General features: G+C 37.6%; 2 protein-coding genes across 3 annotated transcripts; both read left to right on the plus strand.

Moving 5' to 3' along the window:
* Positions 1-59: 59 nt before the first annotated feature.
* On the plus strand, positions 60-8,327 carry slc16a5a (solute carrier family 16 member 5a). The gene is made up of 5 exons (XM_033984214.2): positions 60-182; positions 1,672-2,133; positions 4,052-4,195; positions 4,863-5,702; positions 7,130-8,327. Exons 2-5 carry the CDS (start codon positions 1,782-1,784, stop codon positions 7,375-7,377), a joined length of 1,584 nt encoding a protein of 527 aa, XP_033840105.1. The 5' UTR covers positions 60-182; positions 1,672-1,781; the 3' UTR covers positions 7,378-8,327.
* Positions 8,328-9,484: 1,157 nt separating this feature from the next.
* tap2t (transporter associated with antigen processing, subunit type t, teleost specific) lies at positions 9,485-17,596 on the plus strand. Of its 2 annotated transcripts, none has more exons than XM_033985060.2 (12): positions 9,485-9,660; positions 9,789-10,313; positions 10,764-10,878; positions 10,969-11,099; positions 11,529-11,734; positions 12,381-12,578; positions 12,655-12,783; positions 13,145-13,345; positions 13,840-14,013; positions 14,461-14,620; positions 15,006-15,142; positions 16,956-17,596. In XM_033985060.2, exons 2-12 carry the CDS (start codon positions 9,809-9,811, stop codon positions 17,142-17,144), a joined length of 2,145 nt encoding a protein of 714 aa, XP_033840951.1. In that variant the 5' UTR covers positions 9,485-9,660; positions 9,789-9,808; the 3' UTR covers positions 17,145-17,596. The 2 variants fall into 2 exon arrangements, with proteins under 2 accessions (XP_033840951.1, XP_055085634.1); XM_055229659.1 differs by having other exon boundaries at positions 9,620-9,628; positions 16,956-17,581.
* Positions 17,597-17,619: the final 23 nt, after the last annotated feature.

Here is a 17,619-nt window from a genome sequence, read left to right on the forward strand (position 1 = left end):
GGGCTTGTTGTGACTGTGAGCCGGAATCCCCCCCTCCTCCCCTCGGCAGTCTCCTCCTACCGCCGCCTTGACACCAGCTCTGAGCTCGAGCAGCAGCTCTCGCGGCGGTCATCGATGGACCACGGACCGCGCCTCTGTCCTAACCGTGAGGGGAGGACGCATCGTACCAAACCCTATGAGAGGTGAGAATAAGACGTACATTTGCATTGCTTTCTCTTTCAGTGCTGGAGGGCGGTACACAAAGCGGCTAAGTACAGTTGGATTGATTGGAAAAGAATGACTGCGATCTCGTTACGTTCTAAAGGTGGATATTTATGTAATTAAGCTATTTATTAGATTTGAACAGTAATTTGACACCTAAACAGGATACAAGAAGGCGTTTATAACTGTAATAACTTGAAATGTCATATGGTTGCCACGTTGGGGAATGTGAATATGAGACAAACAGCCTTTACGCACGACTCTTGGTTCTCCCGACTAAACGCGCTCTTTAGAGGCTGTTTATTTTGCTGGGGGATGCCGTCAAATATTTCGTAACACAAGTGTCTTTACAGCAGTGTCTTCCTTTACAGTATAATCAATTACACCGTAGTTGCATAGGTTGTGTAACTACAATGCTATAGTTAAACATACTTCTCTAGGCTAAAATAAAAGGGAACTGAGTACATGCTCCCAGCAACGTAATCTCCAAATCTCGTGTTGTGAGCTAAAGTTGTTCCTGGTGCCTTTAGGAGAATATTGTGAAAATCCACTTGGAACATTTCACAGTGGGCTGCATTCATTCAGGATGTTCACAGAAGTGTGTGGTAGTGGTCATAATATCCAGACTGAGTCAAGTGACAACAGGCACTGCTGTCCGTGAGGCCAGAAAAAAATAGGTTTCTCATTTCCCCAGTTGTTCTCTAAACTTAATGACCTGCTATGGATGTAGAGATAGTTACACAAGAAGTTGGTTTATAATTTATGCTTATTAATTTCCTGGCTGAATGTTATATTGCCAGCCTCACAGCATACTCACCCACTAAAATAAACTCAATGCTGATAACACCATGGTGAGATTGAACTGGCTCCTTTATCCGCTTATTACTTCTAAAAAAAAAAAAAAAAAAAAAAAGGAGTGGGCAAGTACCTACTATTCAAAAAAACAATACAGGAGGTCAGTTCCAAGTCTGGTTAAAGGTGCCCTGTGTAACTTTTCTGGTGGTGGATCTGCTTTGTGCTTGTGTCAATGGCAATAAACTTATGCATTTTCTTGGAGACAAGGAAGTGGCATCACTAGGCCATGTTACAGATTTGTAGAGATGCAATCCTGTATTTATTTTTCAAGGTATTGCTGCAATGGAATAAATGTAAGATAGATAAGTTTAGTTCATTACTGTGGAACAAAATAAACATAAACAGGCAACACAGTAACATCTCAGCAAGTGGCCTCCGGCAGAAAAATTACATAGTGTGACTTTAAGAATTTTCCAAATAAAACTGTATTTTGTGTTTCCCCCTTGCTATGGTTATGATGAATGGACAAGGAAAGTAGTGCTATAATAGATGGCTTGTGCATGTAGAAATATGTGAGTGAAAATGTTTGGACAAGCATATTCGAGATGCCAGTACCATGCCAGTTTTTATGAATGTATAATATGTATTTATAACAGTTTTATTTATTTATTTTAGGTCCTCTCAAAGGTGCCCAAAGCTGCTGCTGTGTCATGGAAAGTCAAGTATATTTATTACGCAACTTACATAGCTAACACTGGGGTCTTACCAGGACAGCTCAGCTAAAAATGACCCAAAGAAATGGAGTGGGTGGGGTCCGAGAGCGCCACCTACAGACTGAAGAGTGTCCCAGAGGTTTGGAGACAGACAAGCATCAAGGGGCTAATAGCCTTGGGGAAGAGGAACCAGCGACTGAGCATCAACAAGCCCACGCTGCTGCAGCTGTAACCGGAGATGCAGCTCCTGATGGGGGGTGGGGTTGGGTGGTTCTGGCTGCTACCATCCTGGTACTGGCCTTAACCCTCGCCTTCCCAGCCTGCGTAGGGATCTTTTACACTGACCTGCAGATGGACTTCCATGCAACTAACAGCGAAACGTCCTGGGTCCCCTCCATCATGACGTCAGTGCTGCATGCAGGAGGTAGTGAATTTACGACAAAATAAAGTGCGCTACTGAAACATACAAATGGTACACATCTATCAATCAATCTATCTATCTATCTATCTATCTATCTATCTATCTATCTATCTATCTATCTATCTATCTATCTATGCATTCAAAATATAATAGTCTTATATGACCAAATGTCTCCTGGCAGGCAATATAAAGAAGCTTGGATGAAAGGCTCACCTGGGTACTTATTAAAGTCTTACTAGTATTGTTTGTTCCATTAAAAACAAGGTTGCCAGTGTTTTGGCATTATCCCAAACAACATTACTAAACATTAGAAATGTACTAAATACAAAAGACAAATATTATAGGGATGTTTGGTTTTACTAGTCTGAAATTTAGAACTAGTTGGTCCTGTATTAGATAGGCATAGTTTTGTTTTTATCCTAAACAAAGATAAACCCATTTGATTCTTGAGCCTCTCTTTGATTGTGGTCTTCTTCTTCTAGTAGTTTTTACAATGTCATTCTGGTTAGGCAGGTTTTCCTCATGCCATTTGTTGATTTGACAATGTTCAGACTTCCTCATCGAGCCTACATTTGTCTTGGTAACTAAAAAGACATTAGTGTCTCTATGGAGCACATGGGGTCTCTCTCCACAGTAATGGCGTCTACTTCCTGTGAGCGCGATGTTTTATAATCTACACCAAACCAGGAAGATCTGAGTGAGTCATGCAAAAATGGCTTTACAAAGTCAACACTGAACCAAGGTGAATGAGTGGCCACCTGTTACACTTTTATTATAACCTATAACCCCCTTTAAGCACAGCAAAATGTATTTAGGAATTGGACTGACAGAGGCTATATTATTAAAGAAGATAGCGGAACACTTTCTAAGGCATGGTCTAATGGAAAAAAAAAAATTAACAACAAAAGGGAAATAATAATTTTATTAATATACCAGGAATTTGCCATTTGCTCTGTATTACATAAATTTGCCTGCTTAGTGAACACGGATGACTCATTTGATCAAGTCCATGTTTGCCAAATTAATTTATTTACTTGCCTTGCTTTTTGTTTGTGCTCAATCTGTTAGGTTGAAGGTTTTAACACATGATTTTAAATGTGCAAAATTTTAAGGTCTCCAGGCTGTACCCAGTATACCAGGAATTTTGTAAATTTGAACACAGATAAAACATTTGATTAAGTCCATGTTTGCTAAATTGATTTAGTAACTTGCCTTGCCTTTTGTTGCTTTTGTTTTTGCTCAATGTTTAAGTTGAAGATTTAATACATGATTTAAAAGTCTTCTTTAACACCTGAAGACAGTGAGTTGGTTTCTTCCTGTTCTGAGATTGGAATGCAAACTCGTTGGTCTTTATTTTAAAAACAGCACCTCTTAACCTTTCAGAGGAAGAGTTGCTGTTATGATGTGTTCAGACTTATTCTGCTGTGAGTGAAAAGTCAAATAGAAACATTTTATATATAACATGTGTACCATTATTGACAGATGTCCTCAAGTATTTAACAAGAATAGTGCATTAAAATTTCAAAAGTATACTATAGATAGAAAGTACCTTCAAGGTTCTTTAGTCATTTGACTCATATATAGCAATAGGCACTGCTTGAATGAATGTACTATAGTTCTAATAGCACTACTGCTCATATGTCGTACATTGTTGCACAACAACTACTTCTAATACTCCTAAATGCGAGTACCATACCAGCGCTTATGCTATTGCAGCTTGCTCCTTCCAAAAATTTAAACTTGGTTGAATATAGGTACTGTTTTTGAAGTACCAGTAAATTAGTGGGAAAATATCTGCTAACCTCTTGTTCTAGATAAAAGGTCATTGCAGTAAGTGAAGTCATGTAAATCTCAAGGATTAAGGCACATTTTTTCTGCTCCGGGGTGCATTAAACTAAGAGCATTACCCTCTCACCTACAGGGCCGTTTTGCAGTGTGTTGGTGGAGAGATTGGGTTGCCGGGCGACAGTGATGTTGGGCGGAGTTCTGAGCGGAGTGGGAATGGCCGCCAGTTCATTTACTCAGTCCATCATTGAGCTGTACATCACCGCAGGGGTCATTACAGGTCAGAAAAAGTCATTCTAGTGTCAACACTGTGTATACATTTAGAGAAGAGAGGTGGAAAGGTCAATACAAAATTTGTTTCGGTCCAATAAAACTATGTTGAGCTACAAACTAAACTTAACAAAACTAAAATTCAAAGAAAAATTGCTTTAGTCAAATCACTATAGAATATAGGTAATCTGTTTACACAGTCAAAAAACATGTATTTACTATCAGTTTTAGTCCAGATCTGGGAATTATAATTGCAAAAATAGGACCAGTGCTTTGATAAAGGTAGGAGGTTTTGCTTTTTTTGTATATTGATGCAAATTCAAGATTTGTTCATTTATACATATGGAATCAGTGAGTCAGGTCCTCACTGGTGGCTGAGAGTTAGAATTTTGCAAGAAAAACAAAAGCTAAGGCACTTTTCATGAATTATTTTAAAAAGCCTTTATTTGTTTAGGCTTGAAATTTGATGATTTAGCCCAGGCTTTTAAAACTAATACATGAAGAGTGCCTTGGCTTTTGTTTTTCTTATACATTTTCTTATTTATTGATTGTGATGTCAATAATTGTAAATAATCACACAATCATTTGAAATTGTGACATCTCTAAAGCCAACGACATAGTGGTTTTCTGTATTACCTAAATTTGCATTACTGATCTTTCACTTTGACTGTTTCCAGGTTTGGGGTTCTGCTTTAGCTTCCAGCCCGCTGTCACTATCCTGGGACATTACTTTGTCCGCCGCCGCGCTTTTGCCAATGCCATGTCCTCCACAGGCACTGCCCTGGGCCTCTGCATCCTCCCTGTTCTGGGCAACTACCTCCACATTGAGTATGGCTGGAGGGGCAGCTTCTTGGTTTTGGGGGCTGTTCTGTTCAACTGCTGCGCTTGTGGGGCTGTGATGAGACCTCTCAAGTCCCAGAGGCCAAGAGGACCACCCCTTATAAACCATCAGGCATCTTTGTCCCAAGAGGAGAAAGACCAGAATACCAAAGGGTTTTTAAAGACAGCATCAAACTATTTGTTGTCTGCACTTAAAAAACATATGGCTTTTGACCAGTTTTGCAACAACCCAAAATACTGCGTCTACTCAATAGGAATTACATGGATGATGCTGGGGTTTGTCGTACCCTTGATCTATCTGGTTCCCTATGCCACTGCTCACGACATGGAACCAAGCCAAGCTGCAATGCTCCTCTCCATCCTAGGTGTAGTTAACATTGTAATACGGCCTCCAATTGGTCTAATCTTCAGCATGCCATGGTTCAAAGGTCGGCATATTTACGTATTCGCCTCTGCACTGCTCGTCAATGGGTTAAGTAATAATATTTGCTGCATCGGAGCGACTTTTCCCATCCTGGTGTCTTATGTGGTCATCTATGGGCTGTCTATGAGCCTAGTAGGATCCTTGATGTTTACTGTGCTGATGGATATAGTTGAAATGAGCAGGTTCCCCTCTGCTCTGGGACTCCTGGCTATCATGGAAAGCGTCACACTCCTTATCGGACCTCCACTAGCTGGTAAGGAAGCATATTTTAACTTGTTTGGCACATAGGCTTTAGACAGGACATTTAGCTGAATGAAATGCAAGTGAAGAGAGTGGAGAGTAGGGCTGTATTCTTGTAGTCGTTTAGTCGAATAAGCGGTCGATGGCGTCTTAGTCGACTCAAATTTGTATTTGTCATCTAATTATTTTGTTTAGATTATATAGATTTATATGTAGAGCAGAAAGGAAAAAGCATACATATAAATACAGTTTCCTTGTACTTTTTGTTTCAATCATTTTGCATCAACCCCTGTGCAGTTTTTGAGTGCATTTTGGATCAGATACATTGGCTCATCATAGTCTTACAGCATGTGTGTCAAACTCGTGACACACTGACTGTCATTTTAAAATAAATCTATGCTGCTTTAATGTGTACATTAACCATAAACTAATTAGATATTTCCAACAAGTGGAAATGAGAAATATTTGCAAATAATGATCCCAAAATGTTCCAGAAGAGGAAAATTTCAAGAAAGCAGTTTCAAGAAAGGTGAAGGTGAATACAAGTTTGTGCTTCAAGGACAAAAACCTGTATGTTTTTTGTGTTGTGAAAGAAAACAATCTACATTGGCATTTTGACTGCAAACACGGAGCTAAGTATGCAAACATTATCCTTCAAGAAAAACAAAAACCTGTACAATAATTAAAAGGCTGTTTTTGAAGCAGTGCTGAAGGTCTGTGAGCAGGTGTGCCCCGATACACACTTTAAAAATGTCTGTGTAACTGTGTATCCCCTGATAAACTGGGATAAGTGAATAAGTAATAAATACAGAAAGAATTATTTAACAATAACATATTAACAAGTTTGTTTCTGCTCAATTATTGGAAACAAAATTAAGTCTGTGAAATATGAATTCTTATAAGCCCAGCTCTAATACATCTATTGTCAGCTCATATCAAAGCTTTGTATGTGTCATTGAATAGAATATACAAATTAGTTTAACATGGGTAGTGCTGTGCTGTTAAGCCTACACATTATTTTTCTTCTTGTTTAATGACTTGACTCAACTTTTATGATCTCTCAATTAAATCTCCTTGTGTATCAGCTTTCTATCAGATATTTCATCTATCATTTGCTGTATTCATTCAAAATCAGCTCCATCATGGTGACTAGTTTTATGTGAACATTACCTATTTACACAAGTCCAACATTTTGCTTTAAGGTTACAGTTTGAGCACTTGTTCCATATAGTCAGTGGCATTGCAATAAGGAAATAGGCTAAACAAAACGGCTTATGAAATCTTAAACCTCAACATAAACAAAAAAATAGCAATTGTTTTTGGATTTTACAGTGTTGAATTACATGCTTATAGGCTTTTTTCCTTCCTTCAGATGTGACTTCCTAGTTCACTGAGAGCTGTGAGAAATATTGATTGTTTTGCCACTGTTTGTTGTTGCAGGGATTTTGGTGGACAGTTCGGGCCAGTACTCCCCTGTCTTCTACGCCTGCAGTGCCGTTGTTGCCTCTTCTGCCGTTTTTCTCATGGCATCATTTTACTACCTGGACAAAAGGGAGAAAAAACAGCCTTCACTGCCGGATCCAGCTACTTACACTGATGAAATAGCTGTGTGTCCATACAGAGATGAACCCAAAGAAGACCAACCCAAGGCTTCAGCTAACAGGGCAGAGCACATGACTGACGTGTGAATTAGTGATTATTGGAGGAGTGAAAGTATAGGCGATATGACAATATAAAATCTAATTATGATTTATCTCCCAATTAGTGATTTAGTGCTTCTCTCTCAATTCAACTCTATGCTCAAACACAGACAAATACTTTCCACCACCTTCTCCTCCTATTGGTCAACTGCTGTCATGCTCTGAGTAGGGCTGCAAGATTTCTAGTGACTGAATCGAAATCGCAATTTGAATGGATGCAATAATCAAATCACAAAGACTGTTTTTTTTAAAGTACCATAATTTGCTTCATAAACAAAAAAACAAAAAAAAATCCAGTTTTATTCTGCATAAAATCTGCTAATCTGTACAAAGATGTTATAAAATGTGATTCTTGCTTTAGTGTGTTAGTTCATATATCAATATTTTATCCTGGCTGTGAAGTGTGAAATGTGAACAGAATCCTACTATTAAAACACAAATTAAATCTAATCAAAATTCTGCAGCTTGTCTGAAAAAGCTCAATTAGATATTTCTTCCAAATCGTGCAGCCCTAGGTCTGAGTGAATGACAGGTGAGTTTAAGTAATGACAGTGAAGTATGAAGTCTCATTCATTGACTCATTGGAAATTGTCATCTGAATTATCCATATCACCTGACGCTTATTTGAGACTGAGTTTATATTGATGACAAGTATAAGCTATCCCCGTAAAGAACCAGTCACTATTCACCCCCATTTGATGACCAAGCCTGGTCCTTATTAACTGCAATATGTTTTCATTTATCTTTATTTATACAGGGAGAGCCCAATGAGAGCACTCAGACTCTTCATTTAATTGATGCCCTGTTTAAATACAGAAAAATACAAACAAAAATCTAACAAAACAAATAACAAATAAACAAAAACAAAACAAAACAAAAAACAAAAAAAACCCAAAAACAAATAATAAGTCAATTTAAAATATTAAACAAGCATGAAATACATGCATGACATTAACCACCAGAGACTACCAGTCGGGGCAGTGTGACCACTCTGGGTCACACTGCCCCGACTGGTGTTCTCATGTTCAGAATCCAAATTTAGCGCCAGACAAAGTTCACTTTTGTTTTTGCAATTGAGCATGTCTTTCCTCTAACCTTTTAGACTTGGACTTGAACCTTTGAATCAGGTATACCATTTAAAAATGGATCACAAACTTTACTGTTTGGCCGATACCAAAACCAGAGGTGCACTTATAGAACCATACTGATTGTACTTTATATTGCTGCTGTCGCTGAATCTTGTACAAAACCAAGTAATACACATTGTTATATTTGTAAGCACATTATTATAGCTGCTCTGCCTGTAATTCAGAATTGCCATTAACTTTGAGTCTGTTTGTTGATTGAAGATGTCATAGGAAAGAAACCATTCAGATTTAGTTTAACTACTTCTAAAATGGTGCTAGATAGGACATGAAAAATGTTATTCACGGACTGTATGAGAAGTGTGAAGTTATGATGCTTTTTGTGCATTTTTGCTCATATGAATAGTGCCTTTAAAAATGATTGCTGTTTTGTACAATACATCTGTCTATCAGTACAATCAAGCCCTTCCAGACAAACTGAAGACATAAGCTGATCATTTTATATGTCCTCCATCATGTCTTAATATATTTAAATGATAAGTAACTGAGTTTTTTTTACTGACTCCATAAATATCCAAAGTAATTTTCATTGTAGTAGAAATAGCACAGGAAAAGCCATTTTATTGACTAAATGCCCATTCTTTGTGTGACAGTACCGGTATATATTAAAAAAAAAAAAAAAGAAAAAAAAAAAAAAACAAATTTCTGCTCTAAATGACTTCAAACTGTTTCCCATAGTATACATGAGAATAGCTAATTGCCTGAATTGACACACAACTGTAAAGCATTGAACAAGTTTGACATTTAAGTCATTTTTGTTAATCTTTGGGCCAAACTGTTAAATATTTATTTGTCATAATCAGGGACAATAAATACAAACTTTTAACTGTAGTCGTTGTTGTTGTCTTGGTCCAAATAATCAACTTTAAAGTGCAAAAACAGATGTACAGATGGCTATAAACAGAAATGTGTGATTTGCTGCCATCTAGTGGTTATACCGTTATTACATTATTCTTCAACTGTAAAAGTGAAAATGAAAGTACATGTAAAGTTTGCGCTGGGGAAACGGCGGGTTTAATAAGTCTCCTAAAACCGAAATCGAAAGGATAGATCTTTTAACCATTAGAAGGATTTCCTGCATTTTCCTGTATTCGGTGATTCGGTGTTATTATTTTTTGTTTTGATGGTGAGTTGGAGACTAAAGAAGCTAGCTTAATATGACTCTAGCATGCTACAAACAAGCTACTAAACACTGACTGAAGACACGTGAGGACAGATTATACACTTTTAATTATGTTTTGTTCTATGTTACAGTTGGATTATCAAGTCCAAACATGAAGGAGTGTAGCACATGGGCAGTAATTGTCCTTTCCGACTTGGCCTTGGGGTGGGCATATTGGACAGCTGCACTCCTGCTACAGTGCCCAGATCGTGGAGGACTAGTGGGATTGTGGGGTCTTGGAGTAGTCAAGTACATAATCTTGTATTTTATATCATCTTTATTGGCGGATCATGGGACGCCAGAGCCCGCACTGCGCCGGCTGTCGTGTCTCCTCTGTCTTCTCTGTCCAGTCACTGAGACCGGACGGATGCTTTTGTCCAAAACCGATCGCCCGTACGTGGGGCCACATCCAGACCTAACCCAAGTCCCCCTGAGTATCCTGGCCTCGCTGTTGGCCTGTATTATCTGGGAGAAGGGACTCAGTGGTGAGAGATCTGCAAAAACAAAGCCCCAAATTCAGGGAGCCGGACAGCTGTTTAAGAGGCTGCTGCCCTTCTTCAAACCAGATGTGTTTTATCTCATCACAGCCTTTAGTGCGCTTATTGTGGGCGTAATCTGTGAGTATACAATTCAGTTTTATTAAGCAAACATCCATGCATGATATATGACTTATTACTGGTAGAACTTGCATGGGAATGGAACCAATGTTATTCACCATTCTCACAACAAGAAGCATTGTACAGACGTAAGACTTTAACTTAAAACATGGACTGCTTTATGTAGCCTTTTGTATTAGAAATAGAGTTGCAGCAGGGAGCAAAAATGTCTCAAAAATGAATTATACTTTTATTGAATAGCCTTGTTAAACATTAAAGGTTATCATTCTTACAAACAAAACACAAATTGGAAAAGACTTTGCACATACAGGGGGGGGATAACAGTATCACTCTAAGATCTTATAAATGGGTGCTTTTGTTTTTGGATGCTAAGATGTTGCCTGTTTAAATTTTTATGTTCATTTGTATTTGTGTGTATGTTTTTTCATATATATTTCAATGTCTTTACAGGTGATACATTCATTCCTAAGTACCAGGGGGAGGTAATTGACATGCTCAAAACCTCAGTGATTGAAAATGATTTAAGTTATGCAATTGCGAAGCTGGCATTTGTCTCTATAGGCAGGTAAATCACCTTCAAGTGTTATTAATCTGTTATATATTTTTATGATTAACAAATTATAATAATTAATGTTATTTTTGACATTTTGCCCAGTGCTGTGTTTTCTGGGACCAGAGGAGGGTTGTTCATGTTCATCTTGTCGAGACTGAACAGGAGATTAAAGCACCTCCTCTTCCACACACTTCTACAGCAAGAAATTCAATTTTTTGAAGAGAACAACGCTGGTAAATCTTACTAAATATTGTGCTCTGAGGATAACATTATATGCCATTTTGAAGACCCAATATTGACATGCAACATGAATAAGAGATTTACAAAACCTCTTACATCAGAGGTCTTCAACAAAGAAGCATAGTTGACTAATTTGTACAGTTTTTACACTTGAGAGGTAAGCAAAACACAAATTATTACTCAATGTGCACTGGTCAAAATCCAATCAAAATTGTGTCCAGTCAGGAGGCGTATGACAGAAATAAAGAGAAATCACAAACTACCTTAAAAAGAAGAAAAAAAATCATTGTTGCACTGTTGTAATGTAAGGCCTAATAATGGTCATTTCATGTCTTATTGCTGGGTTTCCAGGGACATCACAGCATTCTATAGCCACATTTAATTGTACTGTGAAGGTTTTTATCATATTTTTTGTCCTATAGGCAAACTATCTTCTCGGCTGCATTCAGATGTGGACCGGATGGGGCGCACTGTGGCCCTAAATGCTAATGTTTTGGTCCGGAGCACTGTAAAAACCTGTCTGATGCTGGTGGTGATGGTTCAACTGTCCTGGGAGCTCACTGTCCTCACTGTTTTAGAGATGCCCATTTTAGGCCTGGTTCAGAACAAATACACTACAGTGTCCACGGTGAGAAATAATTATGTTATTGTTATTATTGAATATTTGGCAATACTAAAGCTATAACAAAAATACATGTGCTTTATAATTAGCACCTTTCCAGACACAGACCAAGTTGTCAAAGTAAGGTTATAAGTAAAGCAATAATAGCATCCCCCTGCAAGTAGGTGGGATGCCTGAAAATGTTACATAGTGCACCTTTAAAACTTACAGAATAATATTAGAATATATAATTTTATCTAGACATAATACTGTTATGTAAAAATGTTGTGTGTAGTTTGACACATAATAGTATTACTTACATAGAAGGAGATGTATTTGCTAGATGTGTATTTGATTGTAGTTTATTTTGCCCAACAAAAATATCTTAATAATTTTAAATATATTTTTTATTAATATTTGTCTTGCATCTTCTACTGCTTTTCTTGTGCATGTTTCACAACAATTTTCAGATTGTGAGACAAAAGAGGGTTCCCTTAACTTAACTTAAAAAAATGTAAACATTGTAACATCTATCTTAGCTCAGTACTTTGTGGATTTCATTTAAATTGACACATTTTGTGTCATTTTTTAGTACTGTTTTAGTATTACATTTCATGCTTTTACTGCAGTTGCCTCTCTAGATTAATTTCATGTTGTTTTTATCTGCCACCAGGAACTAAAGAAGCAGATCCAGTCTCACCAAGCTCAGATCAGTCAGTTGGTTTTGCAAACAGTGAGTGGCATTGAGACTGTCCGGAGTTATAATGCTGAAAATGTTGAAATAAAGAGGTACAACGCCGCTCTGGAGCAGCTCCGTGCAGTGAAAAGACAGTATGGTATCTACAGTTCAACCTATACTTTTATAAGAAGGGTAAGTATAGTTTTAGCTTTGCAATGTTTAAAATTGTTTTTTTTATTATTTGAACATCTTTGTTTCTCTCTCTTAGATGATCAGTCTTGTGATAAGGGTCCTTTTTTTGGTGCTGGCAAGAAGACTTATGTTATCCGATCAGCTCAGCATTGGTAGTTTGGTCACTTTTCTGTTGTACCAAAAGCCAATGTCATACAATCTGAGAGTAAGACAATAATTTAAAATATTCCTAAACGTAATTATTAAGTATTTTGTTATAGCTAAAATATTAAACACAATCAAAAATAAAAAAATGGGACTAATCATTAAATATGCACTGTGTCACCTTTTGGAGGGTACACCACTTGTTGAAATACAACATTGATAATGAAACTGTATGACTATAAAGGTTATAGTTCAAGAGTCCTTTTTTAAGATTGAATAAATGCCAAAAAAAATTACTAAATTGCAAAACAAACATTTGGAGATACTTTTATACCACATGATGACCTTCTCACACTTGGATACACTGCTCTATGTTTGATTATGTTTATGGTATATTCATAAATAATTCTATCTTCCCACAGGAGATCATGTATGGTTATGGAGATACAAAGAGCAGTGTTGGGGTCATATCCACAGTATTTAGTTACCTCAACCGAAAACCAAAGCGTCAAACAGCAGGAGACTTGGCCCCTCAGCAACTGGAGGGAAGAATTATTTTTGAAAATGTCTCCTTCACTTATCCTTCAGCATCATCGGAAAAAACAGCACCGCCTACACTCAAGGTAACTCAAATGGCTTTGGAAAGTTAATACATCTTTATTTAATTGTTATATGGAGGGTAGGTTGACACTTTAAGTATCTGGCAAAAAACTGCCAAAATAACTGGATAACTGGCTTAAATTGAACTTTTGAATTAGAACTTAAGAAGTTTATAATAGTGTACAGTACATTTAATTGGTTGTACTAAAATACAAATGAGATAATATATACATGAGATAGAATATACCGTAGCCAAAAACCTGGGAGGTTTCTGTACAATGAGAGAGTGCTGCTAACCAGTTTTTCCTGTTCAGCTGTATCTGTTTATATGGGTTAAGCTTTCGACTAGCTATAAAAACTTTATAGCACAATCAATTTTGCTTCAGTCCCTATATGCAGGCTTTGTAAAAGAGAAAAGATCATACATCCTCCCATCCCATTCAAGTGTGATACAAACTATACAAAGCTTTGTTACTCTCAACAAAAAGTAAAATATTTGGAATGTTTATCTGTGTAGTCAGTTTCTATGGAGCTGCGTCCAGGGCAGATGACAGCTCTTGTGGGTCCGTCTGGGAGCGGCAAAACAACATGTGTCAGTCTTTTAAAAAGACTCTATGAACCACAAGAGGGACAGATCCTGCTCGACGGAGAACCACTGCATAAATATGAACTGAAATATCTCCATAACAAGGTACAGCACAGATGATAGAAGAGCTTTTTCCAGATATTTAGTATTAAACTATACATATATCATCAATATACATTTTGTTCATCATAAAGTGTAAAATTGATCTAAAACTGCCTAATCATAAAATGGGTCTTATGACTTCCCGCTCAATACTGCAGAACTGATAAGCCCTGCCTCTTCATAGTAAAGTTTCACTGTACCATGCAGTAGATTGTCTATTTTTTAACCCTATATTTATGACAAAAAGCCTGAATTTTTAAAAATAAATGCAAGTAAATGCACTGAGTACTCAAGCCTTGAATGAAAAATCACAGGATTACTGAAAGATGCATAAATCATTCAAAATACAAGTCTGGGCAAACTAATGGGGACAGAACACAGTTAAAACAGGGTTCAAAGCTCATAAAAGTCTATTTGACATGACTCTAACCCAACTATCTATATTTTAAGATGGCAGTTGTGTCCCAGAATCCTGTGCTGTTTTGTGGCTCTCTGAAATACAACATTGAGTATGGACTTACAGAGAGCAACACTGACAAAGTCCAACAAACTGCAAGAAAGATCAATGCAGAATCTTTCTTCTCAGAACTGGACAATGGATATGATACAGGTAAAAATATGTTTTCACAACTTACTGGAGATAAACTGGCTGTCTTTTTAGTGAGAAAACATAATACCACAACACAGACTTCCATTCACATACACTCACATTCACACATCCTCAGTCAACCATAGATCTTGCTTTTCATTTACAAAAAAATACAAATAAACATAACTATTACAAAGGGGTAGACCTATACTTAGCATCTAGGAAATAACCATTAATCCTTCACTCCAATACCTTTTCTTTTATGAGTTTCCAAATTTGTTTCCATCTGTCTATTGTCAAGTCTTAGTCCTGCTTTTCACATTTTTAAATGATTAGGTTCAGCCGTCTAGATCTGTTATTTTTTCCCTTGAATATAAAAGATAAAATACGCCTTTGTTTGCCTCAGATGTGGGGGAGTCTGGGAGCAAACTGTCAGAGGGGCTCAAGCAGAGCATTGCCATCCTCAGAGCTCTGATCCGAGATCCAAAGGTCATTATTCTGGATGAGGCCACCAGCAAACTGGACGTCCTAGCACAACACGCGGTGAGTTTAATACAGATTTTTTAACATCAGCCCTGATCTTAGTTACATAATGGATTTCATAACTCAATATTAGAGTTTGTGTGTGAAAGGTGAGGGTTGTTTGAATAAAGCCACCAATAAGTTTAACTTATCATTTCATCATATATTTAGTACATAGAGATGTGGCTTTTACCTTATGCTCAAATATTACACACTACTTTCTGATCTCTGTTATAATGTTGCCTCCTCATCACAAACATACCTGGAGTCCTGTTTGAGTTCTTCTTTCAAACAGAAAACACTCCACCTTTTGATGTCATGTGGTAATACAGAAAGTGCTCCACTGCCTTTTTAAACTCCATACGCTTTCACTAGAATCATTTGGATTATTCTGGACAGTATAAATGTCATGATCCGCACTGTCCGCTCCTGGTTTTCCTCCCTGTGTGCTCTTCCCCCTCCCTCACCTGCCTGTACCTGGAGCTGGGCGGAACTCTCGGCTCCTCCCGCGCACACCTGCAGCCCATCAGTGCAATCACACACCTGCTGTGCATAAAGGGAGCTGGGAGGAGAGACTCAGTGTGAGATCATTGTTGTGTTCACTTCATCCCCGTCGTGTCTCTGCATTCCCATCGTGTCTCTACCTTCCTGTTGTTCCTGCGTTCCGTGTTCCGGCCCTGGATGTCTCCTGCCTGCTCTGCCCTACGCCCGTCTGGTCTGCCTGTCTTCCTGTCATCCCTTCATGTGGTCTGTTCCTGTGTCCCGTGTTCCTGCTCATCTGCTCACCTGCTCACCTCCGGATCACCCACTGGTTGTACATTGTCCTTTTTCTACAATAAATCCTGTAAATATTCCCCGAGTCTGCATCCTTTGGTCCGCCACACTCACCCGTTACGACAATAAATGTAATATTGCTTACTTTGTTAGACTCTGTTAGACCCTGGTACCATCTCACCATGTACAGCCTTTAACCCGACAGTATTGCTGTAACCGACAACCGATAAAAAATCTACAGAACGATCCCTGTGCCTCTGCACCTGTTCTTCATGCAACAGAACAGAAACTGACATTATTTCAGATCTAGAATTGCCAATCTCTACTGAACTAAAGGTAAAAGAAGCTGTTCACTTAAACTACAGCTTCATGACATCACAAGGTGGAACAGAGCATATTGAGTTTTGGAGATGTAGACAGACTAATAATAAAGGATTACTCAAACATGTGTAAACAAAACACAACTCACAACACAACTTAAAATAAGACTTAAAGTTCACAAGAGTAAATTTTGTGTAATATAGGACCTTTAGAGTGAACAACATCTGTCTATTTATTTGGTAAATTTATTACTTCTAGTTTACGTGCAGCTAACTAACACCACAGAGAGGGATGTAATCTATCACTATGGTGGCCATGTTACAGGATCTTAATAAATCAAATTCTGTTAAGTACATGTCACGCTATTATATGATTCTATTGTTGTAATATTTCTGTTATTCTCAAATAAATTTACATAACCATCCTATAATTGTTGTATTTATCACACTAAGGCCACATTGTCACAGTTTGGTATAGGACCCAAAAGCATAACACAGAACAGAACACAGTCTGTATAGCCTAGACAATGATTTTCAAATTTTGTTTAATTTATTAGTAAAGTCAAAACTATTCACAAGTATTCATTCATTAGATTCATTGTTGAAGCCCTACTCTTGTGAGATATTTTGCATCTAGAAGACAATAGTGTTGTGGCAAAACAAACCATTTTCTAAAGCAACAAACTGAATCTTTACAGCCAATATATATGATGTTGAAACAATAACAATGTTTGTCTCAGGTCCTGGGGGAGATCTTGTCTGGAGACCGGACCGTTCTGGTGATTGCCCATCATCTGAAGACTGTGGAGAAAGCCAATTGCATCATCTTTTTAGAAAACGGAGAAATCGTTGAAGAGGGAACACACCGAGAGCTCATGGACAAGAGAGGACGGTACTATAGTTTAAAAGAAGAGCTGTTCAAGGCATAAAGACACATGAGGGACTGGGGCTAAGAACTGAAAGGGTTTGGTATTTCATATTGTGATTGGATGTGTGTGTTAAATAGCTATGCATGATGTATTCAATGAGCAACAATTTCCTTTTAAATCTGCCTATATGACCTTTATGTGTTTCTCAAAGCTAAATGGTGCAATTGCCACAGATTTTATTTCCTTTAAAGGTGCACTGTGTAACTTTTTTAGTGGTGAGTACGCTACCGGCTTGTCTCCATGGATATGTTATTTCTTTGTTTGGAATGTTCCACAGTACTGTATTCAACACATCAATCTAGACATTATTTAATTGCAGGTATTTTTATTGTTCAAAAATACCTTGAAAAACATGCATTCGTACTGTGAGCTTTACCTCTATAGAGCTGTCCTATGAACTTTCATGTACTTTTTGTATTAAAACCGCATTTATAATTACACAGATGTTCATTGACTTTGGCATTGGTCTTTTGTA

Source organism: Periophthalmus magnuspinnatus, chromosome 19 (assembly GCF_009829125.3).
Source record: "Periophthalmus magnuspinnatus isolate fPerMag1 chromosome 19, fPerMag1.2.pri, whole genome shotgun sequence".
NCBI classification, from domain to species: Eukaryota; Metazoa; Chordata; class Actinopteri; order Gobiiformes; family Gobiidae; genus Periophthalmus; species Periophthalmus magnuspinnatus.

Coding starts and splice junctions, on each gene's coding strand:
- slc16a5a (XM_033984214.2), top strand. CDS start 1,782: ATGACCCAAAGAAATGGAGTGGGTGGGGTCCGAGAGCGCCACCTACAG. Junction 2,134..4,051: donor GTCAGTGCTGCATGCAGGAG/GTAGTGAATTTA, acceptor TCTCACCTACAG/GGCCGTTTTGCAGTGTGTTG. Junction 5,703..7,129: donor TATCGGACCTCCACTAGCTG/GTAAGGAAGCAT, acceptor TTGTTGTTGCAG/GGATTTTGGTGGACAGTTCG.
- tap2t (XM_033985060.2), top strand. CDS start 9,809: ATGAAGGAGTGTAGCACATGGGCAGTAATTGTCCTTTCCGACTTGGCC. Junction 10,879..10,968: donor GCATTTGTCTCTATAGGCAG/GTAAATCACCTT, acceptor CATTTTGCCCAG/TGCTGTGTTTTCTGGGACCA. Junction 14,621..15,005: donor GGACAATGGATATGATACAG/GTAAAAATATGT, acceptor TGTTTGCCTCAG/ATGTGGGGGAGTCTGGGAGC.